The sequence below is a fragment of the Anguilla anguilla genome, chromosome 12 (assembly GCF_013347855.1).
Source record: "Anguilla anguilla isolate fAngAng1 chromosome 12, fAngAng1.pri, whole genome shotgun sequence".
Classification (NCBI taxonomy): domain Eukaryota; kingdom Metazoa; phylum Chordata; class Actinopteri; order Anguilliformes; family Anguillidae; genus Anguilla; species Anguilla anguilla.
In genome coordinates, this window is record NC_049212.1 from 40584330 (window position 1) to 40594694 (window position 10365).

Sequence of the window (10365 nt, forward strand, 5' to 3'; positions counted from 1 at the left end):
AGTGTTACTATGACTACACTTCTACTATTACTATTTGCAGTGGCGATATTAGTCCTAGAAGTAGTGGTACCGTTGGCAGTATTTGCCTTAAAATTAGATTTTATATTTTAAAAAATATATAAGATGTGCTCTGGATGAGAGGCGAACATGGAAATTAAATGTAAAGTTGCTCTGTTATTTATTTATTTGTCTGCTTGCTTATTTAACCAACAGGGGACTCCCTGGGTCCGGTCTCCATGGCGACGCAGCCCCCCCGTTTCCCGGACTACCTGGACACCATCCCCGGGACGAACGTGGACCTGGGCACGCTGGAGAGCGAGAGCATGGCGGTGGAGGGGGAGGAGCTGATGCCCAGCCTGCAGGAGGCGCTCAGCTCCGACATCCTGAACGACATGGAGTCCGTGCTGGCCGCCACCAAGATCGACAAGGAGAGCTTCCTCACGTGGTTATAGAGGGGGAGGGCGGGCGGGTCAACCGCACCCCCCCCCCCCACAACCCCGCTCATCGGTCCGCCGCACACTACCAACCAACTGCTGCAAGACAAGGCTAAATCTGTGAAGGATCTGGAGATGCTTAAAGACATTTCAGTCTCTCTTTCAGGAGTCTTCCCCTTTTTTTTTTTATTGTTGTTATTCCGCGTACAAAAAGGACAGACATACATGGCAGGCAGCAGGTTATTTTTTAATGTTTTTTTTTTTTTTTTTTTTTTTTTTTTCCTTCACGCAGTTTCTCTTACTCACGTCCTCAAGGCTGGCCCATGAACTGACGATTATTCTGAGGGTTCCCCAAACCCCTCCCCCCCCTTCCCCAGATATCGCTGTCTATCTCCTTTCGGCCTCTTCCTGCCGATTGTGGTTACACCCCCCCCCCCTTCACTCCCCAGGGCAGGGCTAGGCGTGTGCACTGCGACTTCCTCACCGGTCCTCACCTCTCCTCATCTCGGTCTCTGCAACACAACTCTTACATGGGAAAACGTTTATTTTTTGTTCTTCTTCTTTTGTTTTCTGCGCCGACAGCTTTGGGTTTTTCTTTCCGAGCGTTTTGTTCTTTTTTTATTATTATTATTTTTTTTGTATTATTCTGTTTTTTTATGTGAGCCTGAGAAACCAAAAGAATTAAAATAAAACGTGTGTGGGATTGCGAAAGGTTCTTCTCGGCACTGATTTGGAGTGGAGGTGAGGGGGGAGCCTGGCTTCGACAGGCTGGCTGTGATGTAGTGGTGTTGTACAGCCACAAGCGGGCGCTCCGTGATTTCCAGTGCTGCTGCTTGGCTGGGCCAGCAAATGTAACTTAAAACCTTGTCAAATCAAGTGCCTTTCCATTGTGTTTTTGTTTTTTTTTTTCAGAGAGAAGAGAAAATAACACTACAGTACCATTTTGCTACGTAAATCAATATATTTGCTAAGCTGTTTTTTTGAAGATCAAGTTTAATGGTTCTACGTACATTCATGTTCAATAATCAAAAGTATATTTCCATTTTAAAAGTAGAGGTTTATGAAAAGTGTATTGTAATGGGAATCTTAGCTTCTTTATATTTCAGTCTTATTTAAGCCTGATTCAACCTTGGGTTGTTTTTTTATTATTATCCTTTAATTTGGGTTGTTAGATTGATGTATAATGGATCAAGCAGCCTTCTTGTAGTCCTTTTTAATTGTTGCTGATTTTGTAGGTGAATTTTAGGCAGAGTTTTGTTTTGTTTGGGGCCACCTTCCAGCACATCACAACAGCAAAGACATCAGAGTAACCATGGCACGGGACTGTCACTAAATTACAAAAAAAAAAAAAAAAAAACCTAAAACCCTAAATTTTTTTCTTCAAAAATCAGCTTTGCAGTGTTACTGTGGAAACCATGTTTTGGTTGCCAAGGGCACACATTATTATTTTTTAAAATTTTTATTTTTGTCTCCAGTTTTTTAAAACATTTTTCTTATTCATTTAGCAGTCACTTTTGGGTAAAGCATTTCTTACTCTGTTTTTTGCGAGGTTGTGAACTCAATGCCTCATGCAGTGTGAAAAGGCCATTATTACGTTGCATGGCATGTATTTACTGGATGCTTATTTAGAATGGCTCTCAATGTGGGCTGTTGGCTAAAGATGCTCTGTTGGCTGTAGGTGCTCCATTACCTGTGGACGCTCTATTAGCTGTGGACGCTCTATTAGCTGTGGACGCTCTATTGGCTGTGGACGCTTGTATTGTGCTGGACGCTCTGTTGGCTGTGGACGCTTGTATTGGCTGGACGCTCTGTTGGCTGTGCATGGCATGATTTAAGAAAGGGGGGGAAAGACTAGCCTAAAAGCACTTTCCTCTGCAATGTGAGTGAAAATGGCGACATGGAAGGGATTGGCGGGCACGAGCCCTGTGTTCCCCTCCAGTCCGATGAAGATCTCTCTGCTGTGATGTACTGAAATGGCTGCTCGCTGAAGGAAGGTGGTTTATGACACGTTTTTCCGATGGTTAGACGAAGAGGGTGTAGAGTTTTAGCGGTTAGGTAGAGGTTTGGACGGTAATTCTGGACGATGAGAATTGTAGAGGATGTAGGGAATTTCCAACAAAAGCAAACTCGATTTAAAAGTTTCAGTCAGGAATTTTCGCTGTGGCCTCCAAAGAGTGTTTTTTTTTTTTTTTTAAATAGACTTTCCCTTAATTTGTATCCTTTCATGAACAAGAGCAACGTACATGCAGATATATGTAAAATATCTTTGCACCAACAGGCAGGTGATATTAGGATCTTTGTGTTTTGATAGAGAAAACAGAACAGATGTTAATTGTCTTGACAAGCTGGCTACTTCTAAGTTTTTTTTTATTTTTAATTTTATTTTGTTTTTATTTTATTTTATTTTTGGATTCTGGATTTGAAATGGTAAATGAGCTATCCCCAGTCATTTTAATTATTTGTTTTCACGTTTACATTCTAGGTCTAGGGTGATGCTACAGTGACCATTGTCTGACTCCGATCAAAAACTATCTCTGTTTTAAAAATCAAACGTTTACATGGTTTCATGTTTAAAATCTCATAGAAATGCTGAAAAATAGACAGATTATCCCTTTTGTCCTTCAAAAATGATTTACGTCACTGTGATGCTAAATGTGATTTTTTCCATGTAAGATGAACAAGAGCAAATGTACTTTAAACCACCCATGAAAGCTGTAGGATTTATTTCTTTTAGACCTTAGTTATGACGTTAGTGTCGAAAATTGAAAACTGACATCCAGTGTTACCATGGGAACCTGAGTGTTCTACATTCTGAGGTTGCATTCAGAACCATTTTATTTGACATGAGGCTCAGTATTTGTGGTGGGGGGGGGGGAAGGGGGGAGGGGGGGGGGGGATGCAACTAAAATGAAATCTTTTAGTAATTGGTGGTACCATTTAGTACTGTCTTTGCACATGTCTACAGAACTTTGACTAAATGGTGTTTGTCACTTGTGTGATTTTCTGCATAGTAGTAAGTACTTGTCAGACTATATATAGTAAGTAAGTGTTGACTGTCTGTATGTAGAGGTAGGGCTAATAACACATTTTAAAGGTTTGGTATTTAGATGTGTCTAAATGCACTCAAAATGAATTTATATTCAGTGATGATTTTGTTTGATGGAAAGTATGTGCATGCATGCTAGACCCATGAATTCTGTTACATTGTATCTCTTTATATAATACTTTTAAAATGGGCCCTAAATAAACTCTATACTTTGTGGTAACGTTTGTCAGTTTCTCGTTCTTGAAGTTCAGCATGCACACCATTCTATGCTTATGTCCTGTGGTTCTGAATGAATAATTTTATTTTAATTGATTAATATTTAAATAACAATTTAACATTGGTGGGGTTGATGAAATTAGAAATGGACAAAAATAAAAATTGTTGTTCATTCATTCAGATGCATAAAATATTGTGTATATTAAAGATCCACAGTGGAATAAATAAATAGAAATGTATTTGAACACATGAAGAACAAGTTACTTCTGTGGAAAATAACAAAATACATAAGACTATAATATTTTTCAAAATTATATTTGTTGTGTATTCATTCAGATGGATAGAATATTCTGTATATTTAAGATCCACAGTGGAATAAATAAATAGAAATGTATTTGAACACATTAATGCAGAAAAAGGTACTTCTGTGGAAAATAACAAAATACATAAGACTATAGTCTTATGTCCAAAGTGAGAAATAGATATTTTTTAAATTATGTTGTTCATTGATTCAGCTGTATAAAATATATATGTGCATATTTAAGATATAAATATGTGGAATAAATAAATATAAATGTAATTGAGCACATTAATGGAGAAAAAGTTTTTTCTGTGTTAAATATAATGCATAAGACTATATTCTTATGTCCAAAGTGAGAAATATATTTTTAAATATTAAATTTCTTGTTCGTTCATTCAGATGCATAAAATATTGTATAAATTTAAGATCCACAGTGGAATAAATAAATAGAAATGTATTTGAACACATTAATGGGGAAAAAGGTATTTCTGTGGAAAATAACAAAATACATAAGACTATAATCTTAGGTGCAAAGTTGGAAATATATTTTTCAAAATTATATTTGTTGTGTATTCATTCAGATGGATAGAATATTCTGTATATTTAAGATCCACAGTGGAATAAATAAATAGAAATGTATTTGAACACATTAATGCAGAAAAAGGTATTTCTGTGGAACATCATGAAATACATAAACCTATAGTCTTATGTCCAAAGTGAGAAATATATATATATATATATATATATATATAATTAAATTTGTTGTTCATTCATTCTGATTCATAAACTATTGTGTATATTTAAGATCCACAGTGGAATAAATAGAAATGTATTTGAACACATTAATAGAGAAAGGGGTATTTATGTGGGGAAAAAAATACCTAAAATTATAGTCTTATGTCTAAAGTGAGAAATATAGTTTTTAAAATTAAGTTTGTTGTTCATTGATTCAGCTGCATAAAAAAGTCTGTATATTTAAGATCCACAGTGGAATAAATAAATAGAAATGTATTTGAACACATTAATGCAGAAAAAGTTACTTCTGTGGAAAATAACAAAATACATAAGACTATAGTCTTATGTCTAATGCGAGAAATAAATATTTTTTAATTAAGTTTGTTGTTCATTGATTCAGCTACATAAAATATATATGTGCATATTTAAGATCCACATGGGATAAATAAATATAAATGTATTTGAACACATTAATGCAGAAAAAGGTATTTCAGTGGAAAATGACAAAATACAAAAGACTATAGTCTTATGTCCAAAGTGAGAAATAGATATTTTTTTAATTAATTATGTTGTTCATTGATTCAGCTGTATAAAATATATATGTGCATATTTAAGATATAAATATGTGGAATAAATAAATATAAATGTAATTGAGCACATTAATGGAGAAAAAGTTTTTTCTGTGTTAAATATAATGCATAAGACTATATTCTTATGTCCAAAGTGAGAAATATATTTTTAAATATTAAATTTCTTGTTCGTTCATTCAGATGCATAAAATATTGTACAAATTTAAGATCCACAGTGGAATAAATAAATAGAAATGTATTTGAACACATTAATGGGGAAAAAGGTATTTCTGTGGAAAATAACAAAATACATAAGACTATAATCTTAGGTGCAAAGTTGGAAATATATTTTTCAAAATTATATTTGTTGTGTATTCATTCAGATGGATAGAATATTCTGTATATTTAAGATCCACAGTGGAATAAATAAATAGAAATGTATTTGAACACATTAATGCAGAAAAAGGTATTTCTGTGGAACATCATGAAATACATAAACCTATAGTCTTATGTCCAAAGTGAGATATATATATATATATATATTTTTAATTAAATTTGTTGTTCATTCATTCTGATTCATAAACTATTGTGTATATTTAAGATCCACAGTGGAATAAATATAAATATATTTGAACACATTAATAGAGAAAAGGGTATTTATGTGGGGGGAAAAAAAACCTAAGACAATAGTCTTATGTCCAAAGTGAGAAATTTGTAAATTTTTCTAATTAAATTTGTTGTTCATTCATTCAGATGCATAACATTTTGTGTATATTTAAGATCCACGGTGGAATAAATAAATATAAATATATTTGAACACATTAATGGAGAAAAGGGTATTTCTGTGGGGAAAAAAATACCTAAGATTATAGTCTTATGTCTAAAGTGAGAAATATAGTTTTTAAAATTAAGTCAGTTGTTCATTGATTCGGCTGCATAAAATAGTCTGTATATTTAAGATCCACAGTGGAATAAATAAATAGAAATGTATTTGAACACATTAATGGAGAAAAAGGTATTTCTGTGGAAAATAACAAAATACATAAGACTATAATCTTAGGTGCAAAGTTGGAAATATATTTTTCAAAATTATATTTGTTGTGTATTCATTCAGATGGATAGAATATTCTGTATATTTAAGATCCACAGTGGAATAAATAAACAGAAATGTATTTGAACACATTAATGCAGAAAAAGGTATTTCTGTGGAAAATAACAAAATGCATAAGACTATAGTCTTATGTCCAAAGTGAGAAATATATATTTTTAAAATTAATTATGTTGTTCATTGATTCAGCTGTATAAAATATATATGTGCATATTTAAGATATAAATATGTGGAATAAATAAATATAAATGTAATTGAGCACATTAATGGAGAAAACGTTTTTTCTGTGTTAAATATAATGCATAAGACTATATTCTTATGTCCAAAGTGAGAAATATATTTTTAAATATTAAATTTCTTGTTCGTTCATTCAGATGCATAAAATATTGTATCAATTTAAGATCCACAGTAGAATAAATAAATAGAAATGTATTTGAACACATTAATGGAGAAAAAGGTATTTCTGTGGAAAATAACAAAATACATAAGACTATAATCTTAGGTGCAAAGTTGGAAATATATTTTTCAAAATTATATTTGTTGTGTATTCATTCAGATGGATAGAATATTCTGTATATTTAAGATCCACAGTGGAATAAATAAATAGAAATGTATTTGAACACATTAATGCAGAAAAAGGTATTTCTGTGGAACATCATGAAATACATAAACCTATAGTCTTATGTCCAAAGTGAGAAATATATATATATATATATATATATATATATATATATATAAATTAAATTTGTTGTTCATTCATTCTGATTCATAAACTGTTGTGTATATTTAAGATCCACAGTGGAATAAATAAATAGAAATGTATTTGAACACATTAATGGAGAAAAGGGTATGTATGTGGGGGGGGGGGGGGGGGGGGAAACTTAAGACAATAGTCTTATGTCCAAAGTGAGAAATTTGTAAATTTTTCTAATTAAATTTGTTGTTCATTCATTCAGATGCATAAAATTTTGTGTATATTTAAGATCCACAATGGAATAAATAGAAATGTATTTGAACACATTAATGGAGAAAAAGATATTTCTGTGTTAAATAAAATAATACATAAGAGTATATTCTTATGTCCAAAGTGAGAAATATATTTTTAAATATTATATTTCTTGTTCGTTTTATATATTATATTATATATTATATTATATATTATATAAAATATATATATATAAAATTAAATTTGTTGTTCATTCATTCTGATTCATAAACTATTGTGTATATTTAAGATCCACAGTGGAATAAATAGAAATGTATTTGAACACATTAATGGAGAAAAGGGTATTTATGTGGGGGGGAAAAACACCTAAGACAATAGTCTTATGTCCAAAGTGAGAAATTTGTAAATTTTTCTAATTAAATTTGTTGTTCATTCATTCAGATGGATAGAATATTGTGTATATTTAGGATCCATAGTGGAACAAATAAATAGAAATGTACTTGAACACATTAATGGAGAAAAGGGTATTTCTGTGGAAAATAACAAAATACATAAGACTATAGTCTTATGTCTAATGTGAGAAATATATTTTTTTTAATTAAGTTTGTTGTTCATTGATTCAGCTGTATAAAACATATATGTGCATATTTAAGATATACATATGTGGAATAAATAAATAGAAATGTATTTGAACACATTAATGGAGAAAAGGGTATTTCTGTGGGGAAAAAAATACCTAAGATTATAGTCTTATGTCTAAAGTGAGAAATATAGTTTTTAAAATTAAGTTTGTTGTTCATTGATTCAGCTGCATGAAATAGTCTGTATATTTAAGATCCACAGTGGAATAAATAAATAGAAATGTATTTGAGCACATTAATGGAGAAAAAGACATTTCTGTGTTAAATAAAATAATACATAAGAGTATATTCTTATGTCCAAAGTGAGAAATATATTTTTCAATATTATATTTCTTGTTTGTTCATTCAGATGCATAAACTATTGTGTATATTTAAGATCCACAATGGAATAAGTAGAAATGTATTTGAACACATTCATGGAGAAAAGGATATTTCTGTGAAAAAACAAACAAACATAAGATTAGTCTTATGTCCAAAGTGAGAAATATATATTTTTTTAATTAAATGTGTTGTTCATTCATTCAGATGCATACAATATTGTGTATATTTAAGATCCACAGTGTAACAAATAAATAGAAATGTATTTGAATCTATTAATAAAAATTATTTTTGTTGAAAATATCAAAATACATAAGACTATAGTTTTATGTCCAAAATGAAAAAAATGCAAAAACAAAACTTATTTTTTTCTTCATTTATTCAGATGGCTAGGAAATTGTGTATATGTTTAAGATCCACAGTGTAAGAAACAAATACAAATATATTTGAACACATTAATGGAGAAAAAGCTTTATCAGTGGCAAATTAACAAAATATATTAGAGTACAGTCTTATGTCCCAAATGACATAAATGCTAAACAATTTAATTTGTTGTTCATTCATTCACATGGATAGAAAATTGTGTATATTTAAGATCTAAAGTAGAAGAAATTAATAGAAATAGCCTGATGCACAATTTTTTAGACCTGGTGATCACAGTTGCTATTTCGCACTAGCCATGGGAACTGGTTTCTCTACAGGACCTTGCTGAAGAAGTTTTTACTTTGGCTTCTTATGCAATAAATGTGCATATACTAACTGAATGCTTCTCCACATATTTGTTTTAGATTCAAATACTTTTCTGTGCTCTGTTTATCTCGCCTGGTTTAACTGAGCCTGCCAATATGACCAGAAGGCGGGTTTTGCACTTTTTGAGAGTATTTCCTTGGTTCCAATACACCAGACAAGATTAGTAAAGTGTAGAGAAGTATTTGATTCCAAAACAAATACGTATTTGACCCAGATATATATGTATGTATATATATATATATATCCCCCCCCCCAGTTAATGCTGACCATTATGCAAATTGTATTAAAAACCCGCATGCGCCATCTTTCCTTTCAAAAACTAGGTCCCGTTGCTGTAATTATTCTTGGTGTTTTGGCGACCTCTGCTGGCGTCATGCAGTAAATGCAGGAGCAAGTACATCCTGGCTTAGTATGCACGGCCATCGTTCATCATCGATCAGGAACTGCAGAAACTACACTCGCAGACGCAAGCCCCGTGCCATCAGACTGCAAAACCATCATAAAGCACTCACATTTTACCATTAAGGCAGCAATCATGCCATAATAATGTCAGAAGATTCAAGAATAAATCAACAAGGAAACGGTTATGATTCTTTCTGATTCTCCTGCATTTTTACATTCACATTCCACATCTAAACTATATTTGTTTTTCTAGGTGTGATAGAAAGATGAATATTTAATCATAATTCTGCTTACCCAGGCTACTTAAAACTTCTAATTTAGATCCACACACGCTACAGACCCAGTTTAATAGACCCAACTGTTAATCCAAATTGTTTGTCGAGAATATAGAGCAATAAATAAATAAATTCATTTTTTAGAATATGTTCTTGCCTCCCAAGACAATTGTCTTTAAATATTAAATTAAAGGGTTGTGCATGTTGTGCAAGACACAACACTCTTCCCCCTCTTTTTTTTTTTTTTTTTCTAGTCTAGTTCTGACATTTAAGATGTCATGAGCAGGAACTTTACAAATGATTATTTAACCCAGTCTGATAAAGGCAGCCTTCAATATCTTTTGGTTGCATTTAAAACAATTAGATTTGTTTTTCATTTAGACACATGGTATGCAGTATGAAATACAGTGAGACAAGGTTAAAAAAAACACATCTCAAATCTTTCCAAAGCAAATCTACATTAACAAGGATTTAGGCTTTAGCATTATGATATTTTCAGGTTCATGCCTTAAGGATTAATACCACACCAGACTGAAGCAACCCATGCAGATGCAAGTAAACATGTTTAAAGAGCCATTTATTTTCTCAGCCAAATAGATTAGGCCCCGACCTCAAGAAAATGAT

At 31.9% G+C, this 10365-nt stretch overlaps 1 protein-coding gene across 1 annotated transcript in view; it reads left to right on the plus strand.

Moving 5' to 3' along the window:
- The window catches only part of LOC118210274 (transcriptional coactivator YAP1-like), a 38388-nt gene extending 34687 nt beyond the window's left edge, over positions 1 to 3701 (plus strand). Inside the window, exon 8 of the mRNA XM_035386307.1 lies at positions 214 to 3701. Within this exon, the coding sequence (XP_035242198.1) occupies positions 214 to 452 (239 nt within the window). The 3' untranslated portion in view covers positions 453 to 3701. The remainder of the gene's footprint in view (positions 1 to 213) is intronic.
- The last annotated feature ends 6664 nt before the right edge of the window (positions 3702 to 10365 follow it).